This window comes from Numida meleagris, chromosome 5 (assembly GCF_002078875.1).
Source record: "Numida meleagris isolate 19003 breed g44 Domestic line chromosome 5, NumMel1.0, whole genome shotgun sequence".
In the NCBI taxonomy this organism is placed as follows: Eukaryota; Metazoa; Chordata; class Aves; order Galliformes; family Numididae; genus Numida; species Numida meleagris.
Window position 1 is genome coordinate 32,082,306 of NC_034413.1, and position 18,396 is coordinate 32,100,701.

General features: G+C 55.1%; 2 protein-coding genes across 17 annotated transcripts in view; one reads left to right on the forward strand and one right to left on the reverse strand.

Annotated features, from left to right (window-relative positions):
• Positions 2 to 7,917, forward strand: LOC110400620 (prosaposin-like). 7 transcript variants are annotated; one of them, XM_021400656.1, is made up of 13 exons: positions 2 to 656; positions 3,413 to 3,741; positions 3,829 to 3,954; positions 4,141 to 4,329; positions 4,460 to 4,603; positions 5,084 to 5,140; positions 5,272 to 5,280; positions 5,358 to 5,474; positions 5,548 to 5,625; positions 5,707 to 6,045; positions 6,124 to 6,204; positions 6,287 to 6,382; positions 6,466 to 6,646. In XM_021400656.1, exons 1-13 carry the CDS (start codon positions 473 to 475, stop codon positions 6,499 to 6,501), a joined length of 1,785 nt encoding a protein of 594 aa, XP_021256331.1. In that variant the 5' UTR covers positions 2 to 472; the 3' UTR covers positions 6,502 to 6,646. The 7 variants fall into 7 exon arrangements, with proteins under 7 accessions (XP_021256331.1, XP_021256326.1, XP_021256327.1 ...); XM_021400651.1 differs by having other exon boundaries at positions 6,287 to 7,917; XM_021400652.1 differs by having other exon boundaries at positions 3,413 to 3,537; positions 3,667 to 3,741; positions 5,707 to 6,204; positions 6,287 to 7,917.
• CDH23 (cadherin related 23) overlaps positions 7,972 to 18,396 on the reverse strand; it is a 128,162-nt gene continuing 117,737 nt past the window's right edge. For 7 of the 10 annotated variants that reach the window (XM_021400640.1, XM_021400638.1, XM_021400637.1 and 4 more), the window contains 22 exons: positions 17,922 to 18,380; positions 16,992 to 17,108; positions 16,448 to 16,672; positions 15,899 to 16,068; positions 15,613 to 15,750; positions 15,324 to 15,443; positions 14,802 to 14,979; positions 14,298 to 14,509; positions 13,427 to 13,621; positions 12,958 to 13,068; positions 12,639 to 12,768; positions 12,146 to 12,409; positions 11,884 to 12,045; positions 11,371 to 11,627; positions 10,959 to 11,056; positions 10,760 to 10,880; positions 10,544 to 10,623; positions 10,405 to 10,445; positions 10,077 to 10,137; positions 9,746 to 9,875; positions 9,519 to 9,641; positions 7,972 to 8,814 (listed from right to left, as the gene is read on the reverse strand). In XM_021400640.1, coding sequence (XP_021256315.1) covers positions 8,494 to 8,814; positions 9,519 to 9,641; positions 9,746 to 9,875; positions 10,077 to 10,137; positions 10,405 to 10,445; positions 10,544 to 10,623; positions 10,760 to 10,880; positions 10,959 to 11,056; positions 11,371 to 11,627; positions 11,884 to 12,045; positions 12,146 to 12,409; positions 12,639 to 12,768; positions 12,958 to 13,068; positions 13,427 to 13,621; positions 14,298 to 14,509; positions 14,802 to 14,979; positions 15,324 to 15,443; positions 15,613 to 15,750; positions 15,899 to 16,068; positions 16,448 to 16,672; positions 16,992 to 17,108; positions 17,922 to 18,380 — 3,713 coding nt within the window. In that variant the 3' untranslated portion in view covers positions 7,972 to 8,493. Of the gene's footprint in view, positions 8,815 to 9,232; positions 9,347 to 9,518; positions 9,642 to 9,745; positions 9,876 to 10,076; positions 10,138 to 10,404; positions 10,446 to 10,543; positions 10,624 to 10,759; positions 10,881 to 10,958; positions 11,057 to 11,370; positions 11,628 to 11,883; positions 12,046 to 12,145; positions 12,410 to 12,638; positions 12,769 to 12,957; positions 13,069 to 13,426; positions 13,622 to 14,297; positions 14,510 to 14,801; positions 14,980 to 15,323; positions 15,444 to 15,612; positions 15,751 to 15,898; positions 16,069 to 16,447; positions 16,673 to 16,991; positions 17,109 to 17,921; positions 18,381 to 18,396 lie in introns of all 10 variants that reach the window. The other 3 variants (XM_021400648.1, XM_021400644.1, XM_021400641.1) reach the window with 3 other exon arrangements.

The following is an 18,396-nucleotide window of genomic DNA, read 5'->3' on the forward strand; positions in this document are numbered from 1 at the left end:
AATGACAGGATTCAGGTTTGCATTGCAGCATGCGTGTCCCATCAAGCCTTTTTATATGGAAGGCAGCTGAGGGCTTGTCAGGGATTGCTGCCGGTCTCTTCCCTGGATGAGCGCAACGCCTGCTGTGAGGCAACGCTGAGGTGTTGCAATTCCCGTGCACAGGCTGCAGGGAGTTCTCGCTGGAGCTGTTTGCGAGTCAGCACTGAAGCCTGCTATCATTTAGTGTGGCTTTCCTGCGTCTTCATTTCTTGTTTTTACTTTGATTGCAATATATTTCTTATAAATGCTTAACGACACCGTTGATTCTCTTGACTAAACTTACTGGTCTTTAATACCTGTGCTAGCTTTGGGCAGCGGGTTTGGGGCTGTGAAATGAAGCCTGGTTGGTTCTGACCTCCTGGGAATACCTGCCTGGCTCTGCTCCCTCCCTCTGCTTGCATGCTGCTGCTGATTTTATAATCAGGGCATAAAGATGGGTGTGGTAATTGCTGTGCGTAGGTGTCGGTTCTCACTACTTCTCCCAGCTGTTCCAAGATTCCTCAGTCTGGGAGAAGCACGGGGAGTAACCAGCACTGAGGACTGTCTTGGGAACAGCATGGCGAGCAAGTGGAGAGGCTGGGTGCTGATCCTCTCCGTGTGCCTGGGGTCCTACCAAGGTAAGGTCAGACCTTGTGCATAGGCCTCTTTACTCAAGAGAGCCCAGAAAATGCCTCTGAACCCCAGAACTATTCCAAGCTATCTTGAACACGTGTTCCTCCTCATAAAGGATCGGAACGGTTTAAACTCAAGAGCATGCTTCCTTGTCCTCTGTGGCTTTGGGCACTCTCTGATGGGTTGTGCTTTAACTCCTGTTCGCTTGGAATCGAGCATTCTCATTTCTGCCCTTAATGGTAATTTTAAGGGCAGAAAATGGTTCCTGTGGGAGCCAGCAGAGCTGGTGTTTTGTAGGGGCTCAAGGGGAACGGAGGAGGTGAGGTTGAAGAGGATGAGTCAGTGTGGAATCTCAGCAGGGTCAGCTTGACTGCTGCCCTCTGTGCTGAGGCCTGGTTGTGGATGTGTGCTGTGGGAGCCATCGCTTGTGCTGTGAGGAACCAGAATGGCATACAGAACTGTATCTTAGGTTGGGGGTAGGGAAGCAGGAAGCCTTTTCTGCTGAGCTTCCTAGCTGGGTCTTGCTCTGGGTTACCTGGTGCAATGTTGGAGAGCTGCTGGAGCCCTCTCCATCAGGGCTTTGGGAGTAGGTCCCCCAGGCAAAGCTGCTTCTTGGAAGCAGAGGGGTCTGTGCCCTGTGATCCTTGCTGACTGTGGGGGGGAGGGGGGGAAGCACTTAAAGAAAATACCTCAGGGAAGCCACAGAGCTCTGTAGATGCAGGAAAGTGAACTCAAGACCTCTTGCGCACTTGCTATGGCTGCCCTGCCATCGGGCTTCACTGCCCGCTCAGTGCTGGTGTTGCAGTGGAGCTGTGCCCCCATGTAGGACGTGCTGGGGGGCACGGGCTGCTGGGAGCTCCCCAGCCAGCAACAGGACCAGCAGGAAAATTCACCTGTGTGCTCAGCATGTCGGGGCCAGCCTGAGGTGGGAGGGAGTGCAACTCTCCCTTCCACATCCTCCCCAGCTCCTCATTTCCTCCTTCCTGGAGGGCTTTCCCACCAGCCAGTGGCGTTAACATCACCTCTTCTTGGCCAAGTCCGTGGATGGTTTGGGGGAAAAGCTGCATTTGAGGTGTGCACTGCTGGCTGGTAACTGGGGCGTGGGGCCCACGTGCCACCCCCCAGGCTTGCACCACAACCGGTTCTCCGGGCTCAGCCGGCTCTGCTGTGGAACGCTCCTCTGTGCCCTGCAACGTGCTCAGGGCACTGCAGTGATCCCATCCCTATGTGTCCTTCAGAGGCCTGTTCCCACCTGGGCACCATTCATTTGGTTGATTTCCAGCATGGTGCTGGTAGGGATGCCCATGTCCGTGGGTCAGGCTGGGCCATCCCAATGTGCACACCCAGCATTTTTGGGTTGTACAGTGTGTGCAACCCCTTTTGTGCTTACTCAGCATCTCACAGGATGAGCAGGTGACCCAACATCCGTGAAAACAGTGATTAAAGCGGATAGCCCTCCTATCTGGGAGGATGTGGCAGGTGGGAAGGGAGTCATGGGCTGCTTCATGCTGGGGCTGTGCACCCCACTTTCTTAACTCTAACATCACATTTCTACATGCAAGCCTGTTTTCCTTCATCAAAGGAGCATCGAGAGGGAGAAATGCCAGATATATGTATGCACCAGAAATCTATTTTTATATATAGTAAGCTCAGAAACAGGCTGCAGCTTGCCATGCTTTGTCTCTTTTCTTTTAAATGGGGCTGCCCCTTAGCTCTTACCTGCCTTGCAATTCCTGTTCAACACACCATTGCTGTACCTGTATCAGCTGATGGGGTGAGTGTGTGCCTGTGTGGGACTCTTCCATGGGAGAAGTCCCTGTCAGAACCACCCTGCCCTGGGGCAGCCCAGCAGCAGCGCAGAGCTGTGCTGGCACTTTTGCTGTGGATGCAGCCTGTGAAGGGGATGCTGCTTGCCCCCTTGCTCCTGGACAAAATGCATCCTGACATGCGGAGGTGGCAATTTAACACTGGTGCTGGGAGGTGGTTATCAGGTGGTGTTACACCATGCCTGGCCCGAGCGAGTGACGCTGTCATCCCTGGATTATTCATTTTGCAAGATTTATGAGTGGTTTTTTTACGGTGACGCCTTCCCTGGTGTATTCAGCCTTCCAGGCTGTGGGTGCCTCATATTCCCTGTGATTTTAAGATGGGAGGAAGCTGCTGTGATGTGTGCCTGTTCTTATCGAGGTTAATAAATGATGTTGCAAAAGGAGAAGGAGACAGGGTTGGGGCTGCGTGAGCTTTGTCTGTCAGCGATAAAATAATAATAAATGATGCTATTGTGAAAGGCGAGGCAGGGCAGGAGGAATGAGCAGCATCACTCCTTGCTGCCTGAGCAGGCTTGGGGCAGCTTGGGGTGGGATGAGATGAGATGGTATGAAAGGGGATGTGATGGAAGGGAAAGAGATGAGTTAGGGTGCAATGGGATGAGATGGAATGGAATGGTATGAAAGGGGAAGCAACATGATGGGGTGGGTGGGATGGGATGGAGTGAAATGGGGTGGGATGAGGTGGGATAGAGTGAGGTGGAATGGGATGAGGTGAAAGGGAAAGCAGTGGGATGGGAAGAGGTGAAATGTGATGGAATGGGATAGGTTGAGTTGGGATGAGAAGAGATGGAATGGTATGGGTTGGCATGCAAGGGGATGGGATGGAAGGCTTGTGTGAAGCAGGCTGGCAGTCCACAGGCTGGGGGTCATGGCTGCCACCCGAGGGATCTACGTGTGGCCCTGGGTGCTGATGCTCCCCTCTCCTCCCCCAGCTGGGGCCAGTCCCCTCCCTGAGTGTGGTGAGCAGCCGGAGGAATGGTGCCGTGATGTGGGGACTGCGGCCAAGTGCGGGGTTCTGGAGCTGTGCCGGCTCACCATCTGGGACCAAGCACTAGGGGTAACTGCAACTGGGGTATCGCATGGTATTGAACTGCCCCCAGCCCAGGGGTGGGAAGTGGGGTGGATGGCACGAGACCCTCTGGTCTGGTGCCATGGCAGCATCCTGATGCATCTTCTGTCTCAGCAGAAAGGGATTCCGTGCCACCTGTGCCAGGTGGCGGTGTCCGTGATGGGGAAGATCCTGCAGGACAACTGCACCGAGGTGGGTCCTCACTGGGGTACACGGGCTGGCATCTCTCCATATGTCTGCAGGGCCAGCCCAGCCCTGAGCGCTCCCTTTCTTCTCTAGGAAAAGCTGCGGGTCTTCTTGGATAAGAGATGTCAGTACCTGCCCTTCCAGGACTGGTCGGTCAAGTGCAAGAAGATGGTGGACACTGGTGTCCTCATCCTGGCCCAACTGGGCAAGCAAGTGCTGGTAACAGCGTGGGGACCTCTGCAGCGGGAGGACCCCTTGGATTGCACGATATGGGAAGCATGGTGGGGGTGTGCAGCTATGTAATCATATGGGAGGCTGCGGACAAAACCTCTGCAGGGAGGGGTTGGGAATAGAAATGATGCCTGGGTGTGATGGTGGCCCCAGCCTGGTACCTTGCTCCCACAGTCGGACCCAAAGGTGGTGTGTGGCACCATCAAGTTGTGCCAGCCTCAGGGGGGCCGTGAGGGGGCCCTGAAGTTCCAAGAACAGCCGCCAGCCCCTGCTGACCCTGCGCAGGACTTGGCCCAGCTGGCTGTGCCCTTCATCAATGGTGTCCCACTCCTGCTCCAGCCCCAGGACCCGCCACGTACCCAGGTACCGATAACTGCTCCTCTCTTAACCCATTTATTGGTGCAGTTCCACCTATTGGTGCTTTGGGTTAATGAAGGTCCTGGAGCAAAACTGTGCAATTTTGATGCTGGGTTGCACTGCTGTCATCCTGCAGGACACTGGGGACCTGTGTGAGGACTGCGCCCGGCTGGTGGCAGCTGTGCAGCTGGAGCTGGGCAATGGGGCCACCACCGCCCGCTCCCTGGTGGCCCGCGCCAAGGAGGAGTGTGAGGGCCTGGGGCCCATCCTGGCACAGCAGGTAATGTCACTGCGCCAGGAACATCCCGGTGGCTGCAGGGGCTGGGAGGTGGCAGAGGGCAGTGGTGGTCACCGTGCTCCATCTTGAGGCCAGTCCTGTTTCATATCTTTATTCACCTGGACGAGGGATTTGAGTGCACCCTCAGTAAGTTTGCAGATGACACCAATCTGGGGGGAAGTGTTGATCTGCCTGGGGGTAGGAAGGCCCTACAGAGAGATCTGGACAGGCTGGATGACTGGGCTGAGGCCAATGGGATGAAATTGAACAAGACCAAGTGCTGCATCCTGCACTTCGGTCATGACAACCCCAGGCAACACTACAGGCTTGGGGCAGAGTGGCTGGAAAGCTGCACGGAAGAAAAGGAGGTCTTCCAGAGCTGTGGAGATGTGGCACAGAGGGGTGTGGGCTGGGGTTGGGCTGGGTGACCTGATTGCTTTTTCAACCTGAATGATTCTATAATCCTATGCTCTCCCTGCACAGTGCAAGGACTACCTGGCCAAGTATGCGGACACAGCTGCCTGGATGCTCCGGCACTTGGTAAGTGGGAGAGCTGCTCCCAGTGCTTCCTTTTACTTCTGCAACTTTTTGGATAGCTCTCTCTGATACAATTCACTTTTTAATGATCATTGTTTTATTTTTCTCTCCACTCTCTGTCTCTCCACCTCCAGCAGGCTGAGGTAAGTGAGATGCCCATTGGCACCCCAGTAGGGCCAGCAGCAGGTCTGTGGGCTGACTGTGGGCCATGTCTCTGCAGGACCCGCGGGAGCTCTGCAGCATGCTGGAGCTCTGCCCCGCAGCGGAGCTGGGACCCCTGCGCACGCTGCTCTCTGAGAAGATGGCCGAGGTCATGGGCACGCTGCTCTCCAACACGGTACAGCCTTGTCCCCTCCACCAGCAAGGGTGGATGGGGGGAATGCAACTTTGCCCTTTTTCCTCCCTCCCAGGAGGCCACGCCACTGTGCGAGATGTGTGAGTTTGCCGTGCGGGCAGCCGAGAGCCTCCTGGAGAACAACATGACAGAGGTGAGCAGGGGCCAGTAGGGAGGCTGCGGGCAGCAGGGGGTGGGGGGTTCCCTGTGGCATCACCTCCTCCGCACCCAATAGGAGCAGCTGGTGAACGACATCGAGAAGGTGTGCTACATGCTGCCACACAGCGTCATCGGGCAGTGCAAGGACTTTGTGGACTCCTATGGCAAAGCAGTGGTTATCATGCTGCTGGAGGCCACCGACCCGCAGGCTGTGTGCACCATGCTGCACATCTGCCCACGCTGGGGGGCAGAGCTGGGGCTAGCGCTGGAGCCGGCTGCTGGAGCCTTCTGCAATGTCTGCCAGATCCTCATCACCTACCTCGATAACGAGCTGCTGAAGAACGAGACGCTGACGGAACTGGGTGCTGTGCTGGAGAAAGGCTGTGAGCTGCTGCCAGCCCCTCTCACCAGCACGGTCAGTGGGGCTGTGCCTGGAGGGGTCCCCAAGCCCCCACCCCAGCACCAAGCTCACGTTGACCCCTCTCTCCTGCAGTGTGAGGCGCTGGTGGTGCAGTACGAGCCGGCAGCCATGCGGCTCCTCGTGCAGATAATGGACCCTGACTTTGTCTGCACTGTGAGTGCAAACCTGCAGGTTGTGGTGGGACCGATGGCTTTCAGGGCACCACCTCACTCCTCCCCTATTTCCCCCGTGGCAGAAACTCCGAGCTTGCGACTCAGAGCCAACCTCAGCCCCCTGCGCCCAGGGACCCGATTACTGGTGTACCAGCATGGCCACGGCCACCGAATGTGATGTAAGTGACAACAGCACTCTCCCTGCCTTCCTCGCAGCATGGCAGCAGTGTGACCCCCTCACCTGCCCCATCTCTCACTGCAGGCCGTGGAGCACTGCAGGCAGCACGTGTGGAACTAGGAGCACCTCAACCCTGGATACCCTCCCCCCCCCCCACCTTGGGATGCAGCTGCAGCACCAGGGCTGGGGCGTCCCGGAGGGTCCCTGCTGGGCTTTGGGATGCTCTAGCCCACTCTGCCTTTTTCTCTTCCACCCTGGGGCTTGGATATTTGGATCAGGTTAAGGGATTTCTGTCTTGTTGGGACTGGGAGCTCAGCGGTAGGCTTGTTTCAAGATTCCCCCATCATGCTACCTGCCGAGTGAGGACCTTGGGTCATCCGTATTCGTATCCTACCCAGAACCGACACCAAAGCCTGGATTGGAGCGGCTCCGTGGACTGGGATGGGCTCTGCTGCTGCAGCACCAGTCCCAGTTTCCCGGTGCTCTCACACCACGGGTCCCATTTGATTTTTTGCAAGACATTTGCTGATCTCAGTCCCAGCTAGGGTGGCTTTTTAATTTTACTTTTTCCCATCGTCATCAGTTAAAGAAACAAAGTGGATTGCACGTGCCTGGTTTCACATGACTTCTGCAGTGGATGAACGTTGCAGGGGGAAGGAGAAGACATAGGCTGGGTTAGAAACATGCTTATGTATCTTTATATATATATATATATATATATAAATATATTACCTATGTTTATACATACATATGCATATATGTTATGTGTATATACACACATATATGCATGTACATGTATATACACATAAAATATATATATTTATGTATATATAGATGGATAGATACACACAAGGCACATCTGCCCTGACCCTGCTGCTGTGTCAGGATGGGCACAGCCTGCAGAAGGATGCAAACCCAGCACTGCAGGGCCGGGATGTGGGGTTTCCTTGCTTCAGGGAAGCGTGGGCAGCTGTCCCCAGCCCTTGGTGTGGGATGCAGCACAGGGTCACCTTCAGTCCGCTGGCATGGGAGCCTTGCTGGAAATTATATATATATATAGTTTGCGCATCCCATGAACACACAAATGAGTTTGGGGTTTCCTTCCCAGCAAACATCCCCTGCAGGGGATCCTGGTGCCAAAGCAGGGCAGTAGTGTACTGGCTTGACCCCACCACACCATCAATAAACACCTTCCATCAGCCTAGCTCTTGTCTTCTTCCTCTTCTGTGTGCCATGGTGATGCTTGGGGGATGTCATGTTTCTTGCCAAAACTGGGCTGTAAGGGTGGGTGGGTGGATGAATTAAGGGAATTACAGGGCTTTCTTTTCAAAAGGGAGCCATGGGGTAGCGATCTTGTTCGTGTGGCCAGGAGAAAGGACGACAGACAGCTTAACCAAAGCCTTAAGGAGTGTATTTCTGATACCTGTAACAGACCATTCCCAAAATTCTCCACAAGGTTATGGTTGGAAACAACCCCCAAACAAACAAACCCGAGAGCCAGAGAGAGGGGGAGGATGAGGGGAAGGGGGGGGGGGGTACACACAAACACTTGACAGCCAGAAGCCCGCTCTTGTCAGTCTCTCTTTTTCCATGTGGTGACGCATTTTGGTAAAGCCAGCAAAATGGAGAAATGTCTTCGGTTGGGTCTTTCCCTGCCAGAAAGGTAACAACACTTAGTAATGCCAGGTGGGCTCGGGCCATATGTATCCTTGCCCAGCCTTGGGTGCCCACAGTTGAGGTGCAATGGGCTTTGGTCCCAGCATTAGTTTGGGTGGGGGACACCTTGCTGGAACTGTGCTGCCTTCGGGTTGCCTTCACCCTGCTCCAGCCTCATAACGCTTGAGTTCATTGCATTCACTCAGCATTATTTAAAAGAAAAAAAAAACTTTTTTTTTTAATTAAAAAAAATGAATGATTTCATGATTCAATGACACGCAAGGAAGAGCAAATCAGTCCTGAGAGCCCTCGCCCAGGGCCCGGCTCTCCAAGGCTGCTGGGTTGAAATGCAGGGACGGATGGAAAGGGGACAGTGCCAGTCTCAGGCTGTCCCCAGTCCCCACTGCCCCCCAGCTCTGTGCTCAGCCCCCGCCATCCCTGGCTGGGTGCTGCTGGTCATAGCTCGGTGATCTCCAGTGGGCTCTCCATGATCACCTCCCGCATCTTGTGCAGTGGGGTGGACTTGGCTGACTCAGTGCGGGCGTTGTGCTCATAGCCCCCGCAGTCAGCGGTCAGTGTCTCCAGTGAGCGCCCCAGCACCTTCTGGTCATCCTCCGGGAGGCTGTTGAGGTCAGAAGCCAGCAGTGTGCCAGTGCTGCCGTGTACCACGTGAATGCCGTCAGGCCCTTTCAGCTCCACTGGCTGCTTGTGCCGAAAGCGCAAGCTGCCCTGGTTGGGGCTGCGCTCCTCGTCCTCCTCCAGGTCCTTCTGGATGAGCTGCAAAATGCCACCAGGATGTCACCAGGTGCCCTAACTCCCTTCTGCACCCCTCTGAATCACAGAATCATAAACACTGGAAGTAGCACTTAGAGCAGCTAGTCCCACTGTCAGCCCACCACCACCGTATCACTAAGTCATAATGCTCAGTGCAATATCTCCCCTTTTCTTGAACAGCTCCAGGGACAGTGACTCAACTACCTCCCTGGGCAACCTGTGCCAGTGCATCACCTTTTTCTCCAGAAGTAATTCTACACCTGATCTCCCCTTGCTCATTTTGGAGAGCAGTTTTCTGTGCATCTTGATGTTGCCAGGCTGACTGCACAATGCTTAGCATCAGGTTGTGGGGTCAGGAGGACACACTGCATCCCAAAGGGCACGGCAAGCATCTCCCCATGCCCACGCACACCCCGTCTACCTCCGTGACTGAGGAGTGGTCCCCCTGACTGGAGGTGGCCTTATGGACCATCCGCTGGGCAAATAGCCTTTTCAAGCGCATGTAATCATCCAGGACCACCTTCAGGAGAGAGCCCTGGGTGGAGGGGGAGAGACGATGGGTTATGCAAGGGAGAGGGCTATTTTTTTGGAGGGAGATAGGACCCATCCTGGTGCTTCTTGCAGAAAAAGGCCCTTCTGGTGTAGCACCTGCTGGGAGGAAGCAACACTAGCCTCATGGTGAGGATGCTCACGGTAGGGATGCTCACCTTGATGGGCCCCTCACGCATGATCTGCCCCAGCTTGGCTATGTTGTCATACTCTTGGATGGCAGCTCGCAGATAGCGGTCATCCTCAGGCTTGGCAGCTGAGGGCTCTCTGCCAAAGGTGCCCTGCAGGAGGAGATTGTGTCTTTGGTGTCAGCATGGGAAGGGGCATGGGAATGGGCGAGCATCCCAAAAGGCATCCCAGGAGCAGGACCCGGGCTGCATCTCACATGGGTCCTGGCCGGGCTGTTCCAGAGGTCGGTGATCTCGCTCAGGTTCTCAGGCAGGTCGTCTTCATGCTCCGCTTGCGCTGCCAGTTCCATGGTCCGGCAGAAGGGGTCCAGCCACACAGGGTTGGCCCTGCCCCAGGACAGTAGCAGTGCTCAGCCCAAAGGAGAGCAGGGAGAGGGCAACCAGAGAACACCCCAAACACTACCCAGCTGAATCCCTCCGTAAAGCAGAGGGCTCTCCATCACCAGTGCATCCCTGGCTGTAAAATGTGGGCACCCCATTGAGAGCATCCCTCGATGTATGAGGAAGCAGAGGGATGGGAGAACTCACCCGTCAAAGGAGTACTTGTTGGTGTTTGGCATGTCCATGATGTCCATGAAGCCTCTGTTCCCTGCAAAAGGCAGGGGTGGAGGCTGCCCAGCAGCTCAGCTGCAGGCGAGAAGCTAATGGCCACAGGCATGGGGCAGTTTCTACAGGGGGGGTAACTCAGTGACCAAAAAGGCACCAGTGGCAGGAGGAGCATGCTGTGATGGGGCTGATGGCAGGCAGTCTGGACAAGGGGAAAGCCTCCTACTGCCACACCTCCACACCTAGTGCCACACATGCCAGTCAGGCACCCTGCTGAGCCATGCAGCTGGAAAGCCCCAGCACTGCTCACCTGTGGAGCCCGCCACGATGGCTTTCAGCTTCCTTTTGTGCCTGCAAAAGAAAGAAATACAGCAAGTTAGGGGAGAAGATCAGAAAGAGGTCTGGAAGGAGCAGGATGCACAGGTCAGTGGGAGCTGGGCACTACTCACACTGTGCGGTAGTACCAGTTCATGAGGATGAAGAGCATGGCGGCCAGGAAGAGCAGGACAGCCAGCACGATGATCGCCATCTGGGAGAGACAGAGGGGTAGCGGCAACCTCCCGTGCTGACCCAGCTCCCCAGCACAGGCATCCCCCCACAGCTAATGGGGGAAAACTTCTCTCCAGGTTGTGGGTGGCCAGCTCCAGCTCCAGGTGGGCCTTCACCTGCAGAGCCGAGAGGTCATCCGGGGCGCGGGCTGTGATGGCGGGCTGTACATCCAGTACGTTGTAGTTCCTGAAGAGGTTCCTCAGCTGCTCCTTGTTCTCATCGATCATCTGAATCACCCTGGGGAGAGAAGAAGGCTTGGGCCTCTTGATGTTTGTGAGGCTCCCCATGGTCTCTGAGCAAGGCCGGCTGACATACCGCTCCACGTCCAGGATGCGATTGGTCTCCCTGTTCACCACATGGATCAGCAGCTCTGTCTGTGCGAAGTTCACCCGGCCTTTCTTGTCCACATGGAACTGTGGAGAGACAGCAAGGTCAGCAATGCAGCAGGGATATCTCCTCAGGAGGCATCTTCTGAAGCATGCTCGTGTGTCACTCCCCACAGTCATGCAGGGACAGCCCTGTCCTCAGCTAGTAGTGCTTAGGATGAGTCTCCACTCCAGTCAGTTGGCTGGTGGTGGAGTAGCCACACTGCTCCACATGACAACCAAGACTGGGGTTGGTCCTTCACCTCCAGAACCTGAGGAGCTTTGTACCAACACTGTGCCCTTGCAGGGCATCTCCCAAGCTATGGTGGAAGATGATCTGCCCCTCAACGTAACCTGGTTACCTGCACATCATCCGTGTTAACGATGGCACCCGTGATGTTGGAAAGCAGGCTGATGAACTCCTCCTCAAACTGCCTGACCTTATCAGGGATCTCATTGATGATGATTTTGACTCTCTGGTCATCCCGCAGGATATAGATCCCCACGACAGCTGTGTCATTGTGGCCCACTAGGTCAGAAGCCATGATGTCCACCACGAAGTAACCAGGATTATAAGCCGTGAAGAGATCAAAGGTCCTTAGGATGCCATCAAGAGTTCCTGGGAGAAGTACAGCCACAAGCCCAAGGTTAGTGCAGCCACTTCAAAATGCTCACCTGAGGTCTCCATGAAGGAACCTGCAAACCAGGGCTTGGCAGGTGACCTATAGCAGCTCTCGCAAAGCCAGAGCCTACATTGTGGGTGGAAGAAAGAGGATGGAGGAACAGCCATGCTGCCTAGTGACTATGGCCATGGGGAACATCTCTGACCGTGGGACCATCTGGCCCTGTGCTCCTGTGGCATCCAGGCTACGCACCGATGCTGAAGATGTTGGCCACCTCCTCAGAATCATTGGAGTGCTGCTTGATGTAGCGGATCCCCAGGATGTTGTACAGGACCAGGCTGTTATTGCCTACATCGGCATCCACTGCCAAGACCCTGATCAGCTCTGATCCCACCTTGGCATCTGTGGCTACCCCTTTGGGAGAGAGATAGGACAGAGACCTGGATCTGTACTGTGCTGCTTCTCCATCCCCTCATCACTGGAATCCCCCCCCCAGGGCACCAGCGCTCCTTACCTGCTGTGTACTCTGACTTTGTGAACTGGGGGGACTGGTCATTGATGTCATCTAGGAAGATCCGCACCTCCTGAAGGGTCAGGTCCGTGCTGAGGTCCCAGGGCTGTACTCTGCCTGACCGTTGGCCCCGGGGTAGGGACCAGTTCCTCTGGCTGGATGCTTTGACAATGATGGAGTAGTAGGGCTCCTTCTCGCGGTCCAGGTCACGCAGGACTTGCAGCTTCCCCTCCCGGCTCAGCTGGAAATTGCTCTCTCGGTTCCCAGCTGCATGCAGAAAGGGGAGCTGAGTCATTTGCCTTTTGGCTCAGCATGTCCTTTACCACGTTAAAAATGCCATGAGCAGCCAATAGGATCAGTGCAAACCCTTGCTGAGGAGCGTGCAGGTGGGCATGGGGTGCTTGGACCAGAACTGATGCAGAGTGACTCTAGGGATGGTAGCTTGGGACATCACTTGCTCCCTTCCTTGTTTGGCCATGCTGTGTCCCCATCTCACCTGCTATGAAGTAGTAGACGATGGCATTGGAGCCCTCATCTGCATCCACCGCACCAGTGACGTTGCCCACCACGGTGCCAGGTCGCGAGTGCTCGGGGATGGAGAGTGCCTGGTACTGGGGACTGTCTCTCTGCCAAAGCCCAGGAGAAGGGAAGGGAGGCTTACCATGGTGTATGAGCCTTGAGTGGTCTTTTTTTTTGCTTTTAAAGGCTAAAAGTGTCTAAACTCTATTGTGCTTCCCACGGTGATGCCCAGTAGTGCATGCTCCATCACATGCAGCCCCATCCCAGCACCCTCCATGCCCTCCCTGATGTCTTACAGGTGGCCTGAGGAAGAGAGGCTCATTGTCATCAATGTCATCGAGCGCGACCTGGAGGGGCTGCATGGTCTCATAGGCTGGCTGGCCCTGGTCAGAGGCCACAATGATCAGCTAGGGAGAGAAATAAAGTGCTGTTCTGGGCAAAGCCAAGCAGGCAAGGAGGGTGCGGGGATGTTGCCAAGGCAGTGGCAGAGGGGGGTGGCTGTGTGGCAGTGGGAATTTAACAGGGAATTGGGTGATGGCCCACCACCACCATGTTCTCCAGGATGCAACTCTTCTGGTTGTCCACCACTCAACTGTATCGCATCCCTCTTGCATCCTCTGATATCATTTGATAACCACCAGGTTCCTGCTAAGGTGGTGGTAAGACATCTCCACTACAAGTGCAGATATCACCATCCCTGGTCATAGCCTGCACCCTACCAGTCCATCCTATGGAACAGCCCAGGTGTGCTGTTGCCTCACTCACATTGTACACAGCTTGCTTCTCTCGGTCCAGCCGCATGGCTGTCTGGATCAGCCCACTGATGGAGTCGATGCTGAAATACTCCCAGTCCTTGTTTCCCGCCCCGGTTTTCAGGAGGTTGTACAGTACTGCCCCATTGAGGCCCTCATCCTTGTCTGTGGCATAGACCTCGTAGACATTGGAGCGCAGAGGGATTTCCTGTCGGCACATGAGCAGCACCTCAGATCCCACACCGCAAGCCAGCCCCCTGCTTCATCAGCCCCTCCAAACCCCCTTGTACCGGCTCATGCTGTCCAAAACACAGCCTGCGGCTTGCAGCACCCATGGCATCCCCTGCACCTTGCAATGCACCACTCCTGTATCCCAAGGGAGTAATCATCCCAGCTGTTCCTGTCTCCAGCAATGGAGCTGTGCAGCCCACACTGATAGAGCCAAAGGGGAAATGTGGAGTTCTGATTTCCCTTTGGCACAGTTGCAACTCTGGGTACTCACTGGAGCCAAGCTCGGCTTCTCAGAAAGGAGAAACATCTTAAATGTCAGCCTTTTGGCCCATGTTTATAGCACGCTTAGCATGCAGTGACTGGCTATTTCCCTATTTTGTACACTGCTGGGGTTTCTGTTCCCCAGGATGTCCCTCTGGGGATCAGCTCTGCTCAGAGGCTGGTCTAACATCCAGAGATGACCTCCTTGTCCCAGGAAACCCTTCCAGTTTTCACTACAAGCAAGTGTAAAACCAGCCTCTTGCCGTGCATTAAACCAAGGTCTTGTATCATCCCTGGTGGGCATGGAGAGTGTGTTTGGCTGCCAGCAAGACTGCGTGCCGTGGTGTGTCACCTCTCTCTGACTACCTCCACCCTTCAAGCCCCAGATGTACCTCCTTGATGTGCAGAATGGTGCCATTGGGTGGACGGACGAAGACAGGGCGGTTGTCGTTGATGTCGATTACCTCAATGTGAAGCATGGTGGTCCCCCAGAGCGGGGGCCGACCTTTGTCTGTGGCCACCACGGTCAGGTTGAACCTCTCATAGGACTGCAAGCGCCGCCGGGACGTGATAAGCCCAGAGTCTTTATTGATTTTGAAGGCCTCTGGGGACAAGAAAAACACACCTCTGGCTCAGGACAGTTGACATTAAATAAATAATGAGTGGTATACTTTAGAAACCCATTTACTAGATGAATCACACCCCTTTCTGGTGGAAAATCCCTACAATGGGGTGAAGGAGCAGAGCTGTGTGTCTGAGTCTAGGGTGAGGGTGCCCTCTGGGTGCCATTCTTGGGCATCCCTGTCCGTCTGGCTGCTGAGTTCTTGCACCTGGGCAGCATCAAAGGTGCCAACCCTTCTCACCACAGTGAGAAGCCCTCCTCCAGTGGCACCTACCTGCTCCGGGGCCCTCAATGCTATAGGTCACTACACCGTTGTCCCCCTCATCCAGGTCTGTTGCAGTCATGATGATCACCGATGTACCCGCTGGCTCATTCTCGTAGACGCTGGTGCTGAACTGGCTCTTGCTAAACTGCGGTCTGAAGTCGTTGATGTCCAGGACAGTGATCAGCACCTTCGATAAAGCCCAGCCCACTGGGTCACGTGAGGATGGGGACCCCTACCATGACCGCTACAGAAGCCTGGTGCCCTTCCTGCTATTTGTCTCGCTCTACTGGCCCAATTCCTGTCCCCAACAATGGAGACGGACGCAGCCGGGGCACCCATTCACTCTGTGACCGGATGGAGCACTTGAGACAATAGCATTGCCTCCCCTGCCCCTCCTGCTCCATCCACTCCACAGATGTCTGGTGCCCGTAGCGCAAAGTCCCCCTGCATCATTAATCCCATAGCCCCATGTCCTGGGATCCTCTGCTCTTCCTTAGGGCTCATTCCTCCTCAGAGCTGGTAGTGACCTACCTGCACCGAGTTCTCCCGACGGTTACTGGAGATGTCCCCAGGGTTGTCCCTGGCCACAGCTGTCAGTGTGTAGTAGTCCTTTTTCTCCCGGTCCAGGGCTGACAGGATGTAGATGTCACCCTGAAGCACACAGAGACCTTCAGGAACGTCTTGTCTGGCAGAACTGGTACTCGACAAGGGACAGAAGGTGAAGTGCGGGAGCAAGGCTGCACTTGGGGCCATAGGCTGGGATCATCTCAGCCTCCCTGCTCCTTTCCCTGCCCTGGTCAAGCTTCAGTTGGCTCCTTACCGTGTCAGGATTTATCCCAAACTTGCCCTCTCCATCCCCTAGGCTGTACTGGATGAGAGCAAAGCGTCCAGAATCCGCATCCGTGGCCTTGACCTTCAGGATGACTGTACCCAATGGCACGTCCTCAAAAACAGCTTTCTGCAAACAAAGGGAGCAGGGAAGGCTGGCTGTTGCACTGTTTGACATTTTTGTAAGGAAAGAGAGTTAATGACTAGCAAATCTACTAAGGCAATGCTTGTGTGAATGCACCGCTGTCCAGCTCTGCACAGATTTTGACATGGCTCACCTGGTAGGACGGCTGACTGAAGATGGGGTTGTTGTCATTGACATCCACTATTTGGAGGTACACAGGGATCTCGGCAGATCTGCGGGGAGAGCCGTTGTCGGAAGCTCGGACAGTGAAGTTCAGCCACTGCACCTCCTCGTAGTCCACTGTCCTGTTGGCCACGACCTTCCCTAGAGGATGGCAGACCCTGAAATGAGAAACCTGCCCCCAGGTCCCCTCCTGACACCCTTTTCTGCACACAGAATGTGGCTTGGTAGCAATGATGGAATAGAGGAATCTCTTCTGCTATGAGTCAGGAGAGAAATCAATTAAAGAATCCTTTCTATGGGCCATAGTGAGCTGGAAATCAGACACAGTGCTTTTATGGAGCTCCCTATCTACTTGATTAGATTTGGTCCTCAGTTGCCAAATCCTGGCCAGATTTCTCATAGGAGTACTACAGCTTCTTCCTTTTAGGATCAGGCTGCATCAAGGGGGCTTCAGACACTCCAGCTCTTCCCTGCTCTTCTCATGGGAGTTGTGGGATTCACACCTCCCCAGACCACCAACCTGCCGACTGATCTTCGAGGCAGGCATAGCCTTCTGGGGTCAGGTCCAGCAGCTCATAGGTGATCTGCCCGTTGGCCCCTTTGTCTGGGTCCACTGCTGAGATGGAGATGAGTGTGGTGCCCCGCGTGGCTCCCTCCAGGATCCGCTCAGTGAAATAGGTGACCCCGAATGGGCGGAAGCGTGGCGTATTGTCATTGACATCCAAGACATTAACTGTCAGCTTGGCTTGGAAGAGCATGGGGGAGAGAAGAGAGAGAAAAGAGGAAGTCAGAAAGAGAAGGGAAAGAAGGATGGAATGGTCCTAAAGAACATGAAACTCCAGGAAAGCCAACTAAACTGAGCTGGCTCATCAAGAGAAATGGCAATCTTCAGCCATGTCCCTAGCTGGCTGTGGGATAGGCTCACCTACTTCAGCCTCAAGCTGGTCTGTGTGCCTGGCTCTGGGATGGTGGCCAAGGGCAATGAGGCCATACCGGAGCCTGGGAAAGGCAACATGCACTCCCTGTGTTACGTGGACTCCCCCATGGCAAGGGACCCTGCTTACCATTGGGCACGCTGACAGAGTGGTCAATGACTTCACTTGCATTGTCATGAACGGAGATGGTGACCTCGTAGGTGGCCACAAGTTCCCGGTTGAGGGGGGTTTTGATCTTCACAGCTCCTGGAAACCCCAAGAGGTTTGGGTTAGAGGCTGTGCCTGCACTTTGTTGAGGACCCTAAGCAGACTGACTGGCACCAGCCAACTGCTGCTTCCTCCTGTGTGTTCGCACGTTTACTTCTTCAGTGGCTGAGCGGGGAAAACACTTGATAACTACATGAGGAGATGACTTCCCTCTCTGTACTGTCCATCTCCTGCCTTCCTGCCTGCTCTACTCTGCCCAGATAACAGAGTCTCCCACTCCCCTACCAAAGATGTGGCTTGTCCAGACAACAGAGGTTTGGGAACAACTTCTGCTGCATCACTGCATGATTGCCATCTACCTTCACACAACATCAAGGCATCTTTAACAGTCCTTCCCCACGTCCTTTCCACCAAGTGATTTTTTTCTTTCCCATATCAGCTCCATGCTTCCAAAACACTCCTGGGGGAAGGCTCCTGGCCCTCCTGCCCTTGGGGCTGGCACCACTTAGTCCATTCCCCCCATCCCAGCCATCCCGTCTGTGAGGGTGCCCGCATCCAGTCTGCAAAGGCTGAGCAGCCACCGCCTGCCTGTCTGGCCACCTGCAATGATGATGGGTGAGATGGAGGGATGGCATGGAGGGAGAAACGGGCATGGACACAGACACAAACCTGGTGAGCCAAGAGCTGGAAAAAGGAAAGAAAATGGTTAGATAAGCTGGAAGAGCAGAGCAGGGAGGCAGGAGTTGAGCGTCATCTCCCCATGCCTTGGACACCTACCTCCAGGCAGAGGAGAAGAAGCAGAAGAGAGAAGAGAGATCCATGCTGCCCGCGCCACCCTTCCCGCTCTCCTACCTGTTCTAAAATCCACTGTGAATGCTCCTTGCTGGTCAGACACCAGCGCGTCCGTGTCATCACGGGCCACTATCTCCAGCAGGTAGTACTCTAGGTGTGGGTGGAGGTCCCGGTCAATGGCGGTCACCTCGGCCACCACAGTGCCGGGGGTGGCTGACTCAGGCACGCTGACCGTCTGGATGGGGTTGATGAATTCGGGCCGGCAGTCATTGACATCATCAATGAGGATGCTGACAGTGGCAGTGCCTGAGAGAGCTGGTGTGCCCTGATCCACGGCTACTACTGTCAGCCGGTAGGCATCCCGCTCCTCCCGGTCGATGCTGAGGTTGGCCACATGTATCACCCCCGTGGTGGCATCAATCAGGAACCTGTCTTGGCCCCCGCCCTCAATCCGGTAATCCAGTTGCTTGTTGAGGCCACTGTCTGCATCTGTGGCTGTCACCTGGAGGATGGAAAAGCCTGGAAAGGGGGAACA